The 22,396-nt window shown below is 45.6% G+C and overlaps 1 protein-coding gene across 1 annotated transcript; it reads right to left on the bottom strand.

The window, feature by feature from the left end:
• Positions 1-266: 266 nt before the first annotated feature.
• RNF2 (ring finger protein 2) lies at positions 267-21,953 on the bottom strand. Its single transcript, XM_033067215.1, has 7 exons — positions 21,757-21,953; positions 7,455-7,543; positions 6,676-6,836; positions 5,135-5,350; positions 4,112-4,384; positions 3,112-3,283; positions 267-2,706 (listed from the first exon to the last, which is right to left on the bottom strand). The coding sequence occupies exons 2-7, from the start codon at positions 7,539-7,541 to the stop codon at positions 2,605-2,607; spliced, it is 1,011 nt and encodes a 336-aa protein (XP_032923106.1). The 5' UTR covers positions 7,542-7,543; positions 21,757-21,953; the 3' UTR covers positions 267-2,604.
• Positions 21,954-22,396: the final 443 nt, after the last annotated feature.

Below are 22,396 nucleotides of genomic sequence, written 5' to 3'. Positions count from 1 at the left end.
TGCACCCAAAGTTGCTGGGTTTAACTCGAGTGAAAAATCCTTCATCCTTCTTCCTCAGGCTGCAGGATCTGGTTGGAACTGCAGCACCTGTGACAGGTCAATGGAAGAGCTGATCCATTCTGTGTGCCCCTATTTCTCACTCAGGGCTCAGGAGCTGAGCTGCTCTCAGGGGACTGCAACAGCCACCACTGGTGGAGCTGAGCTGCACCTGCACAGCCCCAGGCAGCACAAACACAAGAGGAAGCAGCACTGCAATTCCCAACAGGTTGTTGATAACATTTTTGCTTTTATTGTCAATTTGAGCATTTCGGTGGGACTTCAGTTGGATAGGAGATACTTTAGTTGGATATTAGGCTTACCCGTAACACACATTATGTACTTACAAAAGAACATGGCTTTAAAAGGGGGAAGAGTAATGGCATTTTGAAAATAAAATAGTTTATAGCACTAAAGAGTCACAGTGCAATCAATGGTTTAATCAAACAGCTACATTATATATATATAATATTTAAAGAACATAAATATTCAGGAAATTCACTACAACATGAAAATAAAAGCTTCACATTCTCCCACGCTTTTTCAATAGAACTGGAGACAAAAGTGACAGCTCCTAGACAGACTGCTCAGCTTCACAACACCTCTCTTGCTTAAGGGACTATCCCTCCCCTCAGCTCTCCCCAGGAGGGATGCTGGCACTAATCTAGAAGTTTCCCCAGTAACTTTAAAGCATTTAGCACAGCCACTCCCCCACCCCCCATTATATTCCGTGGACATGCACTACAGTCTATACAGCAACGCTTCACAAAGTCAGCAAAAACGGGTCCCTAATAGCTGCCCCTTTGTGCTCTGGGGCCTGAACACTTCCATTTCATGTCACAAAAGCCCAAAAGCTTTCCAGTCAGAAGAAATAATTAAGTTACTCAAAGAAGCCTGTGCAGTTTCCACAGTGGGATAAAGCTGATCTGAACAGCAGCCAGAAGGGACACTATTTACAAGTGCTAGGAAAGCCCAGAGCCAGGGAAGGGCAAATCCTTCCCAGGAGAATCCCCGAGCAGCAGAATACTTTTGTATCACATGCCAAAGCCAGTGGGAGTCCAGGCAGGACACAGGAGGAGTGTAAACCACACAGCCTGTGGAGTAAAGCCTGGTGCTTCCCACCTACCATCAACTCTGCTTCGAGCCACAGGGGAGGGTTCATCAGCAAGTCTCAGAGCAAAGGGAACCCTGTGGTGACAGCTTCTCTTCAGACAGGACATGGGACAGGTGAAGCTGCCCCTTCAGAGCCACAGCAAGGTCCAGAGCCAGGGTACAGGGGCTGTACATGCAAATGACCAGCAGCTACCAGGCCTTGCAGCACAGCCCACTGCCATGTTGGGAAACTTAGGCCTAAATGTAAGACACTAAATGGTAAACTTTGTCAAGTACTGAAGTTGTATTCCAAAGTGCTAAGCCATGTTTGTTAAAGCTATGGCAAAGGAACAAAAGTAGAATCTTGAAGCAGCTTACAGTCAGTCTTCCCTACTCACGCTGACACTGGGAAAAGGTCCCTGCTGAGGTGGCACAATTCCCCAAAGCAAAGCATTTTGATGGCCATGTGCTGGAATTTGGGGAATTTGCTTTAACAAAAGTTTTCTGGACAGTTCTTTACAGCACATTCACAACAGAGATCCTACTCCAGAGACCAGAGCAGGGCTATGAAACACCCAGATTTCCTTCAGTTCAGCTGAGAGGACAGAGCAACATTGCAGGAGGGGCCAGGCAGGAATCAAGACTGGCATGTCCTGAATGGTGAAGAATTATGGGTTTGGGGTGTTTGGGTATTTTTTGATAGAAATAACCATTAAAAACAAAACAAAACCAATCTGATGAACGACCTTGCACTGAAGTATCAAATTAAGCCCAGTAAACAGCAAGGTTTTAAAGTGTCAGTTTTCTCACTGCAGCTCTCTTTGGAATCCCAGAATCCCAGGATGGCTAGACTTAGAAGGAACCTTAAATGTCATCTCAGTCCAAGCCCCGGCCATGGGCAGCAATACCTCTCACAAGATGCAAAACTCACCTTCATTCACAAGAAAATGTCTTAATGAACCTTTCCTAGGGAATCAGATTACCTCTTGCTGCAAGACTATCCCAAATCCATTCTCCACCAATCAATTCTTCAGATGGATAACAGTCACCCAATTCCAACATTTAACACATTCCTTGGCATATGCTACTATTAGACTTCCTTGGCCACCCAACACTCCACACTTCACAGAGGCTACTGTGTCCGATGGAGCAGAAATCCAGATTTACCTGGACAAAATGAAGCCATTCCAAACTGGAACACTGGATCAGATATCATGCATTAGGAACAAAAAAGCATCTCAAACACTGGAATGCATTGGAGAAGGTCATTTAGTCTCCTAGGGAAAAACTAAAAAACCCAACCCAAAGACTAAATTAAATATAGCCCAGAATACTGTCTAGTCATATTACTGAGTTTACTGAGAGTGCCTGAAGGCACCATGTGTGTTGTCCATGAAGATACTGGTGGTGCCTTATTTTAATATTAAAGAAGTTGTAGCTATAAAAAGAGTTAGTTCCATCCCAGTTTCCTAGCCCTTATTTGTGCTCCTTGGTGGGGGCATAGTACAGTTCCATGGGTTTGTTCACTTTCCAGTACTTCTCACTGACCAGCTCCAGAGAAAAGGACCCATTTAGCACCTAGAAGAGAACAGCAAAACAGGAACAAATGAGGCAATCTGATGTGGTGCTGTACAACAGGCTACTTAAATCAATACTTAAATGTGTTGACTTGAAGGAGTCACCAGTAATGTGGCACAAGTTACAAGCTAAAAACCACAAAGATTCTCAAGTGAAGTAATATTTTTCCCTCTTCAATTTTAACTGGAAAAGGATGGCATAAACCAGTTCATGGTTGGTGCCATCACTGTGTTTTCTCCAAATAATTTCTATGCCTCCTTTTCTACCAACCAAGCTTTTGCCAAAAAGCAGCTGATGTGCTGCTGAATAAGCTGGTGCCATGAATTTCCCTGTGAGGAGGAGCCCAGCTGGGTGTGTTTTGAGCAGATGTGGGCAGGGCTGTGGGCTGTGGCTGGCAGTGCTTACGGTGAACTGGCCGGCGGCGGTGGCGATGTAGATGGTGTACTGCTTCTCGCTGGCCGTGTCCAGGTTCATCTGGTTGGACTCGCCCTTGCTCCGCAGCTCCTCCAGGGCCAGCCTCACTGCCAGGTACTTGGACAGGTGATCAACCGTGGCATTGCCCGAGGTCTTGATGTACCTGTGACAGCAGCCACACAGATCATCAATAATCACTGAGCAGCAGCATGGGAAAAGCCATCTGCAACGCCTCAAATACTAAATGTCAGCTGTGAAAAGGCCTTTAGAGACAGCATAGATTTACACACGTCACAGAGAGATGTCTCATCAGCGGAGAAAGCCAAGAAAAAACCTGAGGAAACACCATAAAACTACTCTCTGCTGTGAGCCAGAACTTGCAATCTGTGCTTGGACTGGATTATGAACAAAAAAACGTCAGGAAAAGCTGCCAGCTTGCAAATCCTGCTGACACAAAGCTGCTTGAAAACTGCTGACACTTATACAAAGTTTGTTTATTCCCAAAGAATCTTAGAGTAAGTAGAAAGGGGCTGATTTAACACCATCATCCCACTAGTGAACTGCAATGCTAGAAAACCTTAAAAACATCTTTATTTGTGATCAAAGGCTTAAAACAGCTTATGACTGTATTTTTTGTAACAGCTGAGCAATACCATCTACCTCATTGGAACAGAAAGAAAGGAAGAGTGCTTATTTGCACCTGGCCTTGGCACAGGGTGCCCAGAGAAGCTGTGGCTGCTCTGGTGTGTCCAAGGCCAGGCTGGATGGGGCTTGGAGTAACCTGGGCTAGCAGAAGGTGTCCCTGCCCATGGCAGGGGGTGGCACCGGATGGGCTTTAACGTCCCTCCCACCTCAAACCATCCTGTGATACAGTTAAACAGGACATGGTATGACTGAAGTAAATTGATGTTTAGAAGCCCCAAGAAGTGATGGAATACCAAAGCACTGGGAAATAGCAGCAGAGCACCTGCAGATGGCCAGGGGCACTGACCTTGTCTGTGCGCTGTCATCGTTCTCCATGAGGGTGGGGTGAGGCCTGAACACCAGCTCGATCTCACTGGCCCCGTCCATCACAGGATCTATGGCCACAGTGGTGTTGTTGTTGTCCAGCTCCAGCCCAGAGTCATCCGAGGTTTTGGTCCTCTTGTTGCTGGGCCCTGCCTCCTGGTTGCTGTGTGTGGAGGCATTGCTGCAGTGGGAGCTGTCCCCGTTGTCCTCGGCCCCGCTGCCATTCTCAATCTGCTGCTTCTTGCCCCGCTGCAACCTGGCCACAAAGAGGCAGAGATACACCCTGACTCATCCAGAATCACCCAGGTCACAACACACCTCCTCCCCAAGTGAGGCATGTGCACACGCAAACACTGAATATTTCAGAGTTTTAAATTTAAAAATTACTAATATTAATTATTTTGTAGAAAAATATACTCATAGACTGAACTATTCATTTTTTCCTGTCCCTCAAACACCTTTTAGCTATGTTTTAAAACTATTTTAACTTATACAGTTGTTTTTCATGCAATTGCAGACCATTATTTCCAACCCAACATGGATCCACATGTGGTTAGAATTATTAAATCACACCAATGCTTTAACATGCAAAGTCTGGGGCCTCTCTCCCAGCTGGCTCTCATAGGTTTAAATGCATATCTGGAATTTCACCACGGTGTAAAAACCACATATTCCAGAATTAAGTCACAGCTAAACCCCAAGTCCTGGTATTCTGTGCATTTACTGGCATGTAAGGGTAGCATTTTGGTCCAGGATTCATGGTGTTATGGTTTCTTACCTAAGACATGACAGCCATAATTTGGTAAAGCTATCAGGCTGCCACAGCAATTGCAGGTGAATGATACAGAGATTTCTGACAGTAAACAAAAGGTTTAAAATTCTTTTGCCAAAGGTTAAAAATTGTTTTGGCAGGTATCAGAGGAGAGGATAAGATTCTCAAGCTCCACTGGGCATTAGGGACAGGCATTGTATTTTTAGCCTAAAGGCAAACAAGGTGATTATGTACCTGTTCATAGCCTGAATCTTTAATCCCTCCTCGATGCTGTGACTCAGGGCTTGCTGGTTGTTGTGCTTGCTGATCCTGGCCAGCACCCTCTCCTGATGAGCTTCGTACTCATCCCGGCTCGGGTAAATCTTACTGATGAGAGCGTCGAAATTGGGGTCTGGCCGCAGGGACCTCTTGGAAACGAGCTTTTTGCGACACGTGGGACATTCTTTGTTGCTGGACAAGGACAAGAAGGAAGCAAACAACATTTAACTCTCCAGCAGTAACAAAACTCTGCCCTGTTGCTTCCATTCTTGATCAAAGTGCTCGCTAAGACTCAGTATTTATAGTAAATCTGGAAAGGGGCTTCTGTCTCTTGACAGATCAGGTAGGTGCAGATACTTAAACAAAGATCCAAAACATATCTCTCCCTGCTGCTCTTTTATTTTAAAGTATGTTTGAGCAAACTATTTAGACTGAAGAGATCAAAAGTCCCATGTTGCCTTCTCTTCATTTTCTGGAGAGATTTTTACCTATAAAAAATTAACGTTTAGTGGAAATTATACTGGGGCTAGTCTTAGGAGGAAATTCTTCCCTGTGTGAGGGTGGAGAGGCCCTGGCATAGGGTGCCCAGAGAAGCTGTGGCTGCCCCTGAACCCCTGGAAGTGACCAAAGCCAGGCTGGACAGAACTTGGAGCAAGCTGGGACAGTGGAAGGTGTCCTTGTCCATGGCAGAGGTGGGACTGGATGGGCTTTAAGGTTCCTTCCAAGAAAAACTATTCTGAGATTCCATGATTTCTTACACTCACAGGACACACCATTAGAAATGGCTGAAGGCCACATAATTTGAAATGTATCATTAGGAAAAGGAAGAATAAGGGAAATGAAACCCATTTTTGTCAGTGATGTCACTATTACTTTATTTTATCAGTATTTTGTCTGTATTCTGTTTTACTGTTACTATTTTATTTTGTCAAATTTTTTTGTCAGTATTTTTGTTTTACTGTTACTGGATCTAAGGGAAGAAAAGAACACAAAGGGTACTTCAACTCCTTGCAAGAAATAGAATTATGGATTTTTCATGAGGAGGGAATATGATCCATCTTCCAGAGATGGCTGAACATGGAAAAAACATGATTTGAAAGGTGTGCTGCACATTCAGAAACTCCCAGTGCACAGCGACTGTCCCACATCAACCCCCTGCCAAGGACACTTCCACCTCAAGTGCAATGGACTGTCCAAGCCCTCTTACCTCCACAATGTTCATCCCTGTCCCTGGCACCATCCCCTTCTTGTCCTCTGGCAGTATCCCATCCCTCTTCCCTGTCAGTGTCCCCTCCCCTCATCCTGGCAGTGACCCCTCCCTGGCAGCATCCACCTTCATCCTCTGGCAATGTCCCTGTCATCCCCTGGCCATGTCCCTGGCAGTGTTCCCTGGCTGTGTCCCTCCCTGGCAGTGTCCCCCAGCACTGTCCCTGGCAGTGTCCCTCCCTAGCAGTGTCCCTCCCTGGCACTCTCACTGGCACAGTCCCCTGGCAGTGTCCCCAGCAGTGCTCACGTACCCGCTCCTGAGGGCAGTGATGATGCAGTCGGCGCAGAAGCGATGCAGACACTCCTTCGTGGTCATGGTGTTCTTGAGCATGTCCAGGCAGATGGGACACATAAGTTCACTGTGCAGGCTCCGGGGGGACACCACGATCTCCAGGCCATCTGTGATGGCTTCCTGGCAGCAAAGAAGGGAAAGGTTCTTTCCTGGGATTGAGTCCCTTCCTCGTGGGGACAGCATGTTTCACCCAAGGAAACACAGCAAAGAGGCACGACACAAACACATCAAGCACACAAAACCCCGGTGCTGCCAGCCCTGCAGCACACAATAAAAACAAGGAGCTGCTGGAGAAGGTCCAGGGGAGGCCCTGAAGCTGATGAGGGGTCTGGAACATCTCTCTGATGAGAAGAGACTGCAGGAGCTGGGCTTGGTCAGTCTGGAGAAGAGAGAACTGAGAGGGGAATCTCATTAATATATGCAACTATCTCCAAGCGGTGTCACAGAACAGTGCCAGACTGTTCAGTGGTGCCAGTGACAGGACAAGGAGCAATGGCCATAAACTAAAATACAACAAGCTCCATCTCAACACGAGGAAGAACTTCTCTCCTTGGAGGGTGCAGAGCCCTGGAACAGCTGCCTGGGGAGGGCGTGGAGTCTCCCTCTCTGGAGACATCCCAAACCCCCTGGATGTGTCCCTGTGTCACCTGCTCTGGGTGACTGCCTGGGCAGGGGGTTGGACTGGGTGATCTCCAGAGGTCCCCCCCAAGCCCAGCAGTCCCATGGTTCTGTGATTACCTGGGGTGTTCTCTGCAGCTCATACAGACTCAGCTCCCAGGTCTTGCTCAGAGGCTGCGTCCCGTTGGTCTGCACGGCCTGAGACATGGCTGGGGAAAGAAGGGACACAGGCTGAGCACTCAGCTGTGTCTGGCTCAGCATCCTCTCCTCTTCCAAACCGCAGCAAGCAGAGGCTCCAGGGAACACCCGTCCCCCCACATTCCAGGCTCTGCTGTGTCACACATGGACAATCTCCTGCTTGTACTCCTCCAGGAGAACTGGGGGAGCTGCTCAGCCGTGAACACTTGCCAAAAATCAATTCAGTTGTTAAACAAAAGTGACACAGAACTGAAGGCCAGAGAATATGGGCCACAAATGCCACCTGATGCGGAAAATATTCCTAAAACATCCACTTCCAAACATGCACACGGGTCAGGTAGGGTCTGCCTCCTAAACAGACGGGAAGGGCAAAAAGAGAGAGACAGGACACAGCACACCAGTCAATGTGCTCACTGGAGCACACCATGAGGGCTTTTCCTTCTTCCTCAAAACACATCCCATGGGCTTTCCCATCAGGAGTTTGAAGGATACTGAAAGATCAAGAGAAACCCAGTCACTGCATAATTTAAATAATAATAATAATAATAATTTTAAAAACTCAGAGAAACTGTACTGCTGTTCCATCAAAATTTTAGCATTTTTGTATGAGATGAGGCAAAATTACCAGAGTCATTGCAGATGTGAAAAAGTCTGGTCAAAGTGACAGAAGAAAATTATGTTTCTGAACAGAAAATACTTTTATGCTGGGGGAGAGGAAACATTTCTTCCCATGACTAAAAAAATGCCTGCCTTGAGCAGGAAAACTTATCTCAGAGAGTGTCATGTTTAAAAAAATAATTGTAACTACATAAATGGCAAGATTGCAGTTGCAGACCTTTTTCTAGGTGGAAGAAGTAGAAGTGCTTTCTTTTATTCCTTTTTTAAATCTGAGTTTCCAGACCCTTCCATTCAGCAGCCAAATGCATTTTCTACTGGCATCTACCACATACATTATAATCCATTTTCCAACTCATTAAATTCTTCATGAAAAGGCCCAAACTCTCTGGAGAACAAGGTTGCTATATAAGCTTTAACTAATTGTGAAGGGGAAAGCAAGATAAGCTGTGTAGAGTATTAGATCTACTTCCATCCAGGCACAGAAATCAAAGAGTTTTCTCACTTGGTATTTTTCTTCTTTTTGAAGAAGGAGGGGAAAAAACAGCCTGACACAAAATAGTCACATACACTATAATATCTATTAAGTAGAATCACAGAATCCTAGAATAGTTTGGGTTTGAAGGGAGCTTTAATATCATTCAGTTCCACCCTTGCCAAGGGCAGGGACAGCTTCCACTATCTCAGGTTGCTCCAAGCCCCATCCAGCCTGGCCTTGGACACTGCCAGGGATCCAGGGGCAGCCACAGCTTCTCTGGGCACCCTGTGCCAGGGCCTCATCACCCTCACAGGGAAGGATTCCTTCCAATATCCAATGCAAACGAACCTTCTGTCAGTCTGAAGCCCTTCCCCCTTTTTCTGTCACTCCAATTCCCGAGTCCATCTCCCACTCCAATTTTACTGTGTAAATATTGTGCCCTAAAACCACAGTTTACTTGTCACAAGAGACATGTTCCTCTGTGGGGATCAGAGAAGTCCCATGTCCAGCTCAGACGTCATCAGCCCAGCAGAAGTGAGAAGCCACCACATCCCCACCTGCAGACTGAAGCCCTGGACTGTCCTGTCAGGATTCTTGAGTGTTTTATTTTAGGTATTCAGTAGTATGAATTTAAAGATGCTCTTAAGTGATACATCTCAGCAAAGAAAGGAAACACTGTTTCTCTGTGTTCTAATTTCCACTAATATTTAAGGCAATTCCAGGTGTACAGGAAGCTAACTGCTCCAGGATAAGGATTTTTTTGTGTTGTTCTAGCAGAGGTCAAACATCTTTCTGTGTCTACACTGGATACCACTGTTGTGTGCTTTTAAAGCTGGCACATTCAATTAACCTTCATTTCAGCTGCTGAAAGAAATTCATGAAGCTGCTAATCACAACCCTTCCAAAACCTGCTGGAGCAGAGTCCCAGAGGATCCAGCTGTCCCAGCCAAGAGCCTCCTCTCCACACCTGAGTGAAGAGTTCATCCCAGCAGCCCCTGTGTCTGCAGGTAATTCCTCACCTGGACTCCTGTGCTGGCACCTGCTAACACAGAACAGCAGCTCTGGGGGCCAGGCCATCCCCAAACCCATCCATCTACACAGCAAGCACATCAACACCAACATTTCTTCCTGGAAAGGGTGGGCAGGCCTTGGAAGGGGCTGCCCAGAGAGGTTTGGAGTCCCCATCCCTGGAGGTGCCCAAAGAAGGCCTGGATGTGGCACTCAGTGCTCTGGTGGTGGTGACACGGTGGGGATCAGGCAAGGCTTGGACTTGATGATCTTAGAAGTCTTTTGCAGCCTCAGTGAGTCTGGAATTTACCCTGCAGTCATGCCTACAAGCCTGAAGCTACACTGCACAGGACACTGTACAGCTGTCATGACAAATAACTGAGCAGCTTTACTCGAAATCCTTCTCATCTGAGACACCCATGCCTCACTCTCACCCTAAGGGCTGCAGTGATAGTATTTTCACATTTTAAGAGGAAAACCAGTGGCCTTAAAGCCAGCTGAAAGCTGCAGAGATCCACACAGCCCATTCTGTCACTACCAAACATCTCCTCTGCCTCTGGCAAGGGAAATCTGAGGAACAGTGGAAATATAGTCAATTCAAGCATGCTGGATCAACAACAAAAACAATCAAATTATGCTCCACAGTTTCTACTCTTATTGATGATCAATAAGTAAGCCTGCTTAGCTTTTCCCCTGATCTCCTACAATTTCCATATCTATATCATTTCTGAAAAATGCACGTGCATGAGGCCTGACTTCCCTCTGGCACTGGTGGCTCTCAGATTGGATTGTGTTTCCTCACACTGCTGAAATCTAACCCAGAAACATCCACAGCTGAATGGATCAAACAATCCATCTCCACAGTCAGGAGAGGCATTTTGACCCAGAATTGCACTGACCATGTAAGAGCCACCAAGTACCAACCAGCAGTCACAAAACCATAACCAGTGAACCATCTTCAGGTGCTGCATCAATGAATGACCCTCTCCATTTGTTTGGGGAAGTGAGGTGGGAAACACCTCTACATTTAGCTGACACTTCAGTTTCCTTTTAGAACAGACCACTGATAGCAGATTTGAAGCAGGAAATCACGCATGGCTCAGGTCACACTGGCTGATTCCTTCTAGAGCTACAGAAGTACGAAGTTTTCCCATGAGATGAAGGAAGATTATCTTCCTGTTCTTGACACAGGGTTCAGAGAGAAAAATATGAAGTGTGAAGTTTCTAGACTGAAGGTACAACAGACTTTTTATTAACTGCTACTGGTAAACGGACAGAAGATAGAGAAAAAATGTCGAACCTCGCATTTGTTCTTAAGTCTGGAAATTTAGTCCAGTGAAATTTCACATTCCTAAAATCACTGGCATAGTTCACTCGTCCTCTGCATCCCTTTTGGCATAGTTTCTAAAAAAAGTCTTACATGACAGGTTTCTCACACTCATTTTCCCAGCTCACAGTATGAGACAGATTTCACCTCAGCAATACCCACTTTTCACCTGTTCAATATTTCACATCTTTTCTCCTGTATAAAGAAGGTGGGATCTTTTCTTCATGGTCACAGATGTGAGAACCAGGAATGTGAAGTCAGACACCCTATGAGCCTTTCTTAAAAAAACTTCTAACACACCACAACCTTAGACTTTTTATCATCTTTTTACCTTTGTGACTCATCTGTTCCCTCTGGATATAAGAGGAAAGCAACCAGTCACACACCAACAGGTTAACTGGGGCAAAACCACATTTATAGAATCACAAAACAATTTGGATTGGAAGGGATCTTAATGATAATCCAGTTTCAATCCCTTATCCCAGGTTGCTCCAAGCCCTATCCAACCTGGCCTTGGACACTTCCAGGGGTTCAGGGACAGCCACAGCTTCTCTGGGCACCCTGTGCCAGGGCCTCTCCACCCTCACAGGCAGAAATTTCTTCCCAATAACCCATCTAACCCTGCCCTCTGGCAGATCAAACCTCTTAGAGCACCAACAAGCAGTAGTTGTTGGGATTAATCCTGGGGCCAGAGGGCCATTCTTGTCAAATCATTATGAACACCACCTTAATCAATATTGTATGAACCTCTGCAACCCTTCAGACTGACTCGGCCTTCAGGCACAGTAAAACCCCAAAGCACAAACTCCATAATTACAGGGTACACACATCTGTCACTATCAAACCCAGTGCTCACTGATAAACCAATGTATCACACCTCAACAAATTTGAAGAAAACTAGTTAGGATTTAAAAATTTAAGAAAGTAAGTCTTGTTCCTGAAGCACTGGGAAATAGCAGGTACAGGAAAAAATCACACTAAGGAACACCCTGTCTGAAAGGCTCTTAGATCTCCTGCCTGCTCACTGACTGGGGAATTTATGCTGGGACGTCCTTCTTCCAAACGTGTTTGGACAAAAAACTCCACCAGACTAATATCCACACTTGTCACACATCACGTCCACTTTACAACTTCTTACATTGAAATATAGTTAATTATTTTCTCCAACATAGTCATGACTGAAGTAGGGTGGGCATTTGGTTATCCCACTTCCAAAACTGTCCAGTAAAAACAAAATCCAGCTGGCAGCACTCAGAGCAGAGCAGTCAGAGGAGGAGCTCAGCACCACCATTTCTCTGCTCCTGCTCTTCCCAGCTTACCTTTCACAGATTTCTACCCTCAGATCCACCAATGAATAACATTGCTGAAATATAATACAGCATTGCTGAAAACATGTCAGGTCTGAATATGTAATATTTCCTGAGCTCTAGCCCAGCACTGACTTTGATGGTGGTCCTGCTTTACACAGAGAGCAGGGGATGACATCAAGGATCCCTCACTATGCTCCAAAATGCTTTGCAGGGCCTGTTTTAGCCCAGGCAAAGGCTAAAGAGTATCTGCAGTGTGGTTGTGTCAGTACACCTTGAGATCAGAGAAAGGCTGGAATGGTACCATGCAGCTGGAGAGAGAACCCACAAACCCAGATGTGGTTATGGTGTGACCATAACCACACCACCCCCATTCAACTTTCTGTGATACTTTCATGAAAAAAAACCACTCATGAGGAAAAAAATTGCATCAGGCTCTTTAAAAAAAATATTACACATATTTTTAGAGAGTATTAAAATCTTAGAAATAACTCATTTCTGTTCCAAGCTGTAAAAGGTAAATATTTAGACTTAAAACAGTAAGAGAGTTAGACCTCTATTTGGTGTGCCAAATTCAACAGCACCTTCAACCATTTTGGGTTTTTCTTCCTAAGGATTAATTCCTTTAAAAACAGGTATTCATAGTGCAGTTACTTGGAAGTTTAACAGGTTTAGAGCTTTAAGTTTTACTCTCTCTCACACTATGACTAGTATTGGGAACAGACTGCACGTTTCACAGAGCACTCAATTCAATCATTCATTTGAAATTATTCAGTTAAAACATTCTGAAATTTAAGGGCTTTTTCTGGTTTTACTTATTAGCTTAGTGTTTGATTTGGAAAAAAAAACCCCACACAATCTGGAAGACACTATTTGAAGGAATTAACCTTCCCTGCAGTTCCCTGGCAGTTCACATATCTTTACATCCAATTGTAATCTAGGACAACTGGTACTGGATTATAATCTAATATGCTTAGTATTCATTCTGAAGTTATGTTCCTCTCCGGATCAAAAATCCCCCAGGAAACAGCCAAATCAGGTTCTGCCTGGAGCTCCTTTTGTTCCCTGCTCAGGAAATCGCTCCTGAGTGATCCTGGCAAGGACATCACCACATCTGGCTGTGCCTCCCATCCCTCCTTACCGCCACCACTCCTGGAACTGTCTCTCTCTGAGTTTATATTGCACTTACTCTAGTTATATACCTTGATCTCTGAAGGGGCTAAACTCAAGAGAGGAAGGTCCTACTGAACTGGGTTTAGTTCACTGAGCCATCAAATCAACTTCAATGTCACAACATCCCTTACTAGAAGGTTTTCACTTCTATTTGCAAACTGAATTCAATATTCCATGAGCCATGTGCAGAGTCATCTATCTCCTCTTGACACAATCACACCTGAGATCTATGCTGACAACAAATCCAGCCCCAGGGACTGATGTTCAAAGCTTGATGTCCATGAGATAAGGCATGACTTATCCATCAGATCAACTGTTACAGGCACCAAAACCCCATTTAAAATTTTGCTATGGGCTCCCACCATGAGCCAGATATAAAGCAACAACTACTTAACATAATAAAATCAAAATGAGGAAGTACTTCCCATGCCGAAAGGCATATAGACAGACAGAATAAAATGCTAAGAAGTGCTGAGCAGTAGAATCCACAGGGGAAACGAATTCTACCTGAAAGCAGAAAGGCACAGCCAAGGGGTCACCAATAACAGGTCACTTAGAGGGGCTGTGGGATGCCCAGTCTGGGACACAGCCACAGTCACCTGGACGTGGTGGTGACCAGTCTGACCAACTGGCCCTGCTTTTGCCAGGGGGTTGTACTGGATAGTAGCTGGAAGTATCCTCCAACCCAAACTATCCTATGGGGTATCTCACTATCCTATGGGGTTATCTCACCATCAGAGATCTTTATCTTTAGTTTTGCTGTGCAGACAGTGACAGACAAGAGAAGCAAACAGCAAGTGACACCAACCAGCCAATAAACCACTGCCACAACAAAGATGTGAAAAAAGGTGAACATGACCTTCTCCTGTCCACACACCTTTTACAATCCAGGTGGGTAAATACCATCCTAGGAGCATCCTCCTTACCCACAAAAGAAACATCAGAATGCTTTCTGGAGACAACAGTGACCACCAGACTTATACAAAGCAGAAACCATTTGTTTGTACTGTGCAGAAATAGCAATGAGGGAACTGGACCCTCAGACACCTGGTGTGCTATAAAGAATATCCAGCAAGTCTGCTTAAAAATGGGAGTTTCCTTCACAAACTCATTATACAGCCACATATTTAAGAAAAAGAGCACTTAGAATAGAGCTGTAAATGGTGCAGATTAGCTGTCAAACTGTAAATTTGTGAGGATTAGATAGAGATTAAACATGAGTGTTATCAAGTGAACAGTTCCAGCTATTCATGGAACACCTGAAAGCACATTGGTGGGCTAATTTCAAAATGACTACCAAACACTTTATCAGTTAAAACTGATGTAAATGTGAACTCCTTTGTAAACACCAGCTATGGTTAAAATTGAGTAGCCTGCAGCACTTCCACAGAGCCAGCATGGCAAAAATTTTGTACATATTAACTAGAAGTCTGTCATGTGCAAAGCACAATCACCACAAATTAAAAGACTGCTAAGATGGCAAATTAATACAAACTATGAAGCTGAAACTTCATACACCAATTAACATGCTTCAGAAACCGAATCTGGTAACAAGTGTTTACATTCTGCTTTCTACCCCTACAGCTTACAAGCAAACACACCCTCAGACTGTGTGTGTGGGACAGAAATGCTGAATTAGATAAAAAACGAAGAAGAGGAGACATAGAATCAAATCCTCATAGAATCATGGGATGGTTTGGCTTGGAAAGAACCTTAAAGTCCACCCAGTTGCACACCTGCCATGGGCAGGGACACCTCCCACTATCCCAGATTGCTCCAAGCCCTGTCCAACCTGGACACTTCCAGGGACAGCCACAGCTTCTCTGGGCACCCTATGCCAGGGCCTGCCCACCCTCACAGGGAACAATTCCTTCCCAAGAGCCCTGCTAAACCAACTCTGCCAGCTTTAAAACCATATGGCCCTGGTCTCTTACAGACCATGGATCAATATCTTGTTGATCCATACTCTATGAGAGAAACAAACCATCCCACCAGCCACTCCTGGGCACCAGTGTGGCTGGGAAATAAGACAGGGATCAGATCCTTCTCAGGGCATGATCATGTCAGGGATCCCTGAGCTGGCTTTGGTAAGCAGTGTTTAAAAGCACCTGCATTATTACAACCCCAAACCACCAGCAATGACTTTGTGTCATTCCAACTCCAGTGACAACTGAAGTGATGCTCACTGAAAATTAAACACATGATAACCTCTCTGACAATCCCAGTTTATCAGTGTCTGCACCTGGCTCCCTGCCATTCTATTTTCCTACTTTATTTACAGAAGGAAATTAAGAGATTAACATTCAAATATTTTGATCAATTATATCAATATGGCCTCACTATGGCCAAGAAAACAATTTAACTACAATAAAACCAGAAAATTAATATTAAGACACAAATTTTTTATTTGGATAGGTAAACTCTCAATGAATGTCAAACACTGGGTGACTGGCACAATGGAGAAGTTACTAATGCAATAAAAAACTATCTGTAAATACATGAGTCACAAATGTTCCCCACACTCAAGACTGCCAAGTTCTACATTTAAAATACTGAGAAATCTAAAGTTCATCACTCTATAACGGCAAAGAGATAACCTCAGTGCTGCCCTAGAGCACTCCCAGCCAGGAGGAAAAGATGTATCATTAATTCAAGACCACAGACTCAAAAATGTCCCAAAGCAGGCAATAAAACAGGAATGCAGAGAAATCTGAGCACAGGTATAGTTTAACAGCCCCAAAAGTTGGTAACACTAAAAACCTTTCCCCAGCATGACTGTCCCTCTCAGTCATACCACAGCAGAGGTTGTCATTTTCCTGACAACTAGTCCCAAACTCCCATTTTCCCATAAACTTAACACCATTTTCTTTAACATTAAAAAAAAATCCTCCCTTGAAAAGCAAGTAACAACATCTAATGCTGTGTTTATGGAATGTCTGGAAGGCTGCTGGACAGATGACATCTGACTGAGGGAAAAAATAATACTGGCATTTCTGAAACCCATGGGCTTGGAAGTACATGGTCTTTTATAGCTTCTTGGCTGTATTTATTCTCCTAATGAAGTGTTTTGCCTTTGAGATACGGAATCTTCCAGCTAAGAGCCACTCACAGTTCCCTGGCCCTGAGATGGACCAATCCATTGACCTGGGCAGCATTTCCAATCTGGCTGTCAAGCTGCTCCTCCTGGCTGGGAGACACTGGAGTGTGACCTCACACAAACCATCTGCTGTGCATCTGGACACCTCTGGAAGGGCTCCACAAATCCAGTGCTGACAGAAGTGTCCAAAGGGAAATAATCCTCCTGGTTTAGATGTCAAGGGCAATGGGGGAAAATGAAGTACCAAATTAAACTGTTGATCACACTCCAGGCTGTTTTATGACAGTGCTGGGAACAGCCATGTACTTCTGACATGACACAAAGATGTGATTTTAGGTTGGTGCTTCTCTGTATATTTATAGCAGGAAAGTATAGCAGCATTTAAGCACCCTGAGTGCAGGTACATCCCTCCTGTGGAGCTGAGGCTCAAATTTCAGTTTATTCTAACAATACTCTGTATGCATCAGTGGCCTTTCCACACCACCTTCCAGATCACCCCATTCTTGTCAATAACCTCCAGTCCTCAGTGTCAGCTCCTCATTCCCAGTATTCCCATGCTCCTTCTGTATCCTACCCTCCCAGACCTCTCCTCAGCTAGAAAAACCAGAATACATAAAAATACCATGACATTTCCAGAGCACAATCTATATCATCAGTTGCCTATAAGGAGTCCAGAATTCACATGCACAAACACATCACACATCAAATCCAGGCTATTCCTAAATTATAAAGCTTAATTTTTTTCATCTTGAAGGATTAACTTGAAAACTTCTCAGGATTTGGTACACACACAAAAGCAAACATTGTCCACTGTTCTAATGCATCACGCAGTAAGATTATTTTAATCATTAAAGCTCAAATCCTGGGACTTAGCCTTTCACACCACCTATACCTCAACCAAAGTAATATTAAAATATGTTACAACATTAATGTCTTCTGCCAGGAGTAGAAACAAAACCCAAAACTGTTACAGGAACAGCAACTTTTCACTGCTGACGTGGGTCAATAGATCAGGCAAACACTTGACCTCAAATGTGCCAAAGACCTTTGCCAAGAATTCATATAAAAAGGAAAACAGCCATTACCCAGCTATAATTTAGTCCTGTGAAGCAACAATATTAAGCAGAACTCTTGAAGCAATATTATTAAATAGAACTCTGGGGGGGTGAGGAGAACTGTGATTTTATCTGCCACTTGTTAAATTTTATGTCAAGTTTATCATACTATAAAGCTGCTACTCTACAGTAATGTGCATGCCTACCCAGGTGAGTTTCAAAAATTAAGTTCTTAATCTCTTAAGTTAACCCTGGACTTCAGAATTAATAACCAGCTGGGAAGAAGAAAAGCCAAAGTTGTTTTCTAAAATTCATTTCAGCACTGTAACAGATCAGAACAGGAGGGATAAAAGAATGAAAAATTTTGGGAGCAAATAAAAGTAAAGCTTCAAACTCCAGAAAAGTTGAAACTGTCACAGCAACTACATTGTACAAACAATTCATAATATGTGCTGCCTTAGGATATTTTTAATGAGATTTAGTTTTTAATTTTTCCTTGCCCTGCTCTGCTGGCACATTTTTGAGGGTAACCACTCTCTTGCTGTGTCCTTGAAGTAACAGATGTCAAAAGCAAGACCTGAGCACTCCAATCAACTAAGGTGAAGTTTAATCATTGCACTACCTTTGTCGTGGTCTTTAAATTCTCTGTACATTTTAACAAAAATTCTATGAACATCTGTGCACTACAACTCAGAATCCTTTGCATCGTCAGAGATGCTGTGACTGGTTCTGCCAGAGGTACATGCAGGATTCCAGTTCCTTCTAACCCAGTCTAAAACCAAAGCCATGTTAAAATAGCCACACCAGACCCTGAACTTCAGTGCCTGCCATACCAGCACAGATCTTCACTGGGAAACCAACATGGGTTTGTTATTTTTCATCCCACCAGCAAAAAAACCACAAAAACCTGCTCATCGCCTTCTTGGGCTGCTGCTTTGGTACACTGCTAAAAGACGCCTCTAAGCAAATTTTAAGAAACATTGTAAAAGTTGAAGCCAAATACACTGAAATTCAGGTGCACTGCTCTCCCCAGGCTACCAGGATGACATCAAGCAAGCCACTTGCCCTGCTCTTCAGCACACAGCATGCCTACTGTCCATCCCATTTAGTAACAGAAATGTCAATAAGCAGCAGCATTCTATCACATTGATATTGTAGGAGAAATTCTGAGATGTCAGATCAGCAAATATGCCTGGGTGCCCAGCTTTTCCAGAGCTATGGTAGACACAAGGATTTCTCTCCCACTTGGCAGTGAAGCCACAACCAACAGTGACAGAGTTTTCTTGATGAGAACAAAAAGACAGCTTGGTTATTAATAAACAGAAAATAAACTCCCCCACAACACTCGAGAGACAAAAAGACTCAAGCCATTTTATGTCTGATTGACTTAATAGCTGCAATAAATATATAAAAGCAAAACTGAATTTGGCAAGCAGGCAGCTCTCACCCAAAGCTGGGCAAAAGCAAAGAAAAATTTGTGTTTCAAGAACTCCTTCACAAGTAAGACTGTCCATTTTGTAAACAGTACTACAAGAGCAACAATTAACACAGTTTAACCCAATAATTACACAAAACAGGTCAACGTTATCCCCAAGAGGTGAAGAGTAAAGAATGATTAGGTTTTAATTAGTTAGCAGAATACTACTGCTAACTCCCTGCTGTCTGCAGGAGAGCTCCAGGATCCACAAGTGGGGGAGAGCAGACAGGGGTAATTCCTAAAATATTTCTCCACCGCAGCAAGTCTAAATAGCTCCACAATATCAAATGCTGCTCATTCCTCCAAAAACTAAGAATTTAAGGTCAGCTTTGACAGCCAGTTATTTATCAACAGAAAACCAAATAGAAGCAAGCTGAGGTTCAACAGCACCCCTTCACCAATCTCCTTCTTCTCTGTCTGCATCATTATTAAACTGCTGACCTACTCAGAAAAAATAGGTAAAAGGTATTTAGGGGAAAAAAAGTGGAAGGAATTCCTTCATTCCAATGCTTCTTTCATGCATGTTCCTAGAGCTGGTGCTTCACTAAGAGGAGATCCAGATCTCCTTCTAAGAAAAATACAACTGAGCAGTCGCAGACTGAAGTCTCATTTTTAAAGCTCCTTTCCCTCCCCCCATTACCCTCTTTTTGCAAGCAAGGGACGGAGTTAAAAGAAAGATGAAGAAATCCACTTAGCCCAACATCTATTTCACATATAAGACTGATGGCTCTCCTGTAGCCCGTATTTCTGTTCAATGACAGCAGAGCACTGAAAATGCCAGAATTCTGCTCCAATTGCCCAAGATGCTCAACCAAGTCTTTACACTCAACCCATTACTATCCATCACACCTAAAACACAAAACATCACTGATCAAGGGAAATCCATGCAATTTGTTTTGCTGGCATCTGTGTATTATTTCACCTCTATGATATGACAGAAAGTGCTTTTCTTGGCAGCTGCAGCAAGGCTGGCGCCTCAAAGCTTTGAAGCCAAAGGTCAACAGTTTTAGCCACAGAAGAAGCTAAAAAATACCTCCAATACAAAGTCCGTGTCCTTCTATTGTCACAAACTTGAATGCAGACAACAACATTATCAAACTCTGTGAGTGTGCAGTTATTAAACACTGTGAGTGACAATTTGTGGGGGCAGTGAGGTTTAAAGATGCTCTCGATTTGTCTGTCATTCCTGAAAGGCGCTATAACAGTCACACCCAGCCACAAACTTGTACCTGACACTGCAGCTCATGCTGTCCATTGAAAATTCCTGCCATCTCCAGACAACTGATAAAGTTAATCCTTCCAACAAATATATTTTTAATGCAAAATATACTGCTTATCCATATCTGCTGCTGTCACAGCCAGCGTCTCTGTCTTCGCTGACAGCTGAATGTCAGCTCTGAGCTTGACATGATGTATAAGGAAGTCAAATTATCTCATTACGCAAGTTTTTAATGGAAACACAGATGAATACAAATCAGAGCACCTCTGCAGGGAACTCCTATGACAAATCGAGTCTTTGTCACTGAATGAATGACATTTGATGAAAGAATTCTCCCCAAGCAATAATTTCACCTGCACACCAGTCACATTTTCTCAAACGCAAGCAATTCCCTTTAATCCTTAAAAGACCCATGTGCGGTGCACAGTTATTACACAGAGCTACAACCAGTTCCAAACAGGGCTGGATTATGAATTATCATACTGGAAATCATCTTTCTCCACTAGCTGTCCTCTGGATCTCTGTGGAATTAGGCATTCAATCCAATTATTTTCCATAGAAAATGGTCTGAGAAACAAACAGCTTACAAAAATCCCGAGAAGAATATTGCTCAGTGCTTGTTTCGTATACACACGGTGCTATAGGGTTGGTGCAAGCAAGGCAAGTGATCCAGAAGAGCTACTGCAGAATGCAAAACTTGGCAAGAAACAAGTGCTAAATTCGTACGGGAAGCAGCGGGAGCGGTGTGGAGGGAGGAGGCACATCCTCTGCTCCCGGCACAGCGTTCTTCTGCACCTGCTGCCCTGTGGGAAGCGACATTTCCCGGGAGCAGCTCCCAGCTCCAGTCCGCGAGCATCACGCCCCGCCGGCACCGCTCGGCACGGGCTCCGGGACAGACAAAAGACCGGGAAGGCCGAGCTATAAATCACAGGCAGGATTGTGGTGCGCAGAGGGGCGATCCGCAGAGGCAGCTCGGGGAGAGCCGCTCGGGGCCGTGTCCGTGAGCCGTCCCCGGCCGAGGATGGAGCGGCGGTGCTGCGGTACTGCGGCTGCCATGGAGCCGTGTGTGCCACCTCTGCCTGCAGCGGCACACGGGCACCTACATACACATCCGTACGTGCCTACACAGGGAGACAGCAATGTGTGCAAAGACGTACAGTACACCCCGGCTGCTCCGGGCTCGGCAGCCCCACGCCGGCCCGAGGGGCGGCTCGGTGCCCCGCGGCCCTACAGCATGGCCGGGCCAGAGGCAACGGGAGCTCCAGGCTACATGGGGCCGCTGGTCACGGCTCCTCCCGGGCACCCCCGACCCCCGCCCCGCCGGAATAGCCCGGCAGCCGCCCCGCCGCCTCCCCGCCCGGGGTCAGCCCCGCTCGGACACCGCGCACGGGCACCCGCGGCTCCGCACCCGGCCCGGCCCCGCACGGACAGAGCCCCGGCGCCCGGCCCGCCCCGGCCCCGCGCTCACCGCCCGCCGGTGCCGCCTCCGTCCGTGGCCGGCGGCGCCGCCGCAGCCCCCGCAGCACAATATGGCGAGCGGCGGCTCCGCAATGGAGCTCGGGAAATAGAGGGGAGTTACATATTCATGGCCAGGGCTGGGCAGGGGGAGCGCGGACGGGGCTACCGCGCCCGGGCCGCCCCGCGCCCTCCTCCGCCTCCTTCACGGCTGGGGCCGCTCGCTGCTTGCCCTGCCCACACCTCCGGCCCTGCCGCTGCCTGCGCTCCATATCCTTTTCCCCTCCCTTTCCTTTCCCGTTCCCGGGATGCAGCAGCGCGTCCTGCGGGGCTCCCTCCGCACCACGGCCCCTGTGCACTGACCGCCCTCCCCTCCGGGGGCGGCTGAGCTGTGCCCGGCCAGGTTCAGGTCGCACATCGGGAGGAATTCCTTCCCGGAAATGGCGATTAGACTTTGGAAAGGGCTGCCCAGGGGAGCGGTGGAATCTTCCGTCCCCGGAGGTGTTTAAGGAAAGGCTGCCTGGTTGACAGGGTGGCATAGGTTGGCCTGGATGATGCCAGCGCTGTTTTCCAGCCCCAGTGACTGTGCGGTTCCCGGAGCTCGGGGCCGGCCCGAGCAGCCCCCGCTGACCCCGGCCAGGTGACAATTCCTG

The sequence above is a fragment of the Catharus ustulatus genome, chromosome 9 (assembly GCF_009819885.2).
Source record: "Catharus ustulatus isolate bCatUst1 chromosome 9, bCatUst1.pri.v2, whole genome shotgun sequence".
Classification (NCBI taxonomy): Eukaryota; Metazoa; Chordata; class Aves; order Passeriformes; family Turdidae; genus Catharus; species Catharus ustulatus.
This window is presented reverse-complemented; position numbering and strand designations above follow the sequence as displayed.

What these genes read in the sequence shown, in the direction of transcription:
- RNF2 (XM_033067215.1), bottom strand. Translation starts at nt 7,541, where the DNA reads ATGTCTCAGGCCGTGCAGACCAACGGGACGCAGCCTCTGAGCAAGACC. An exon ending in AAGATTCAGGCTATGAACAG is followed by an intron (nt 4,385 to 5,134) that starts GTACATAATCAC and finishes CTTTGTGGCCAG; the next exon opens with GTTGCAGCGGGGCAAGAAGC. An exon ending in GATGACAGCGCACAGACAAG is followed by an intron (nt 3,284 to 4,111) that starts GTCAGTGCCCCT and finishes CTGCTGTCACAG; the next exon opens with GTACATCAAGACCTCGGGCA.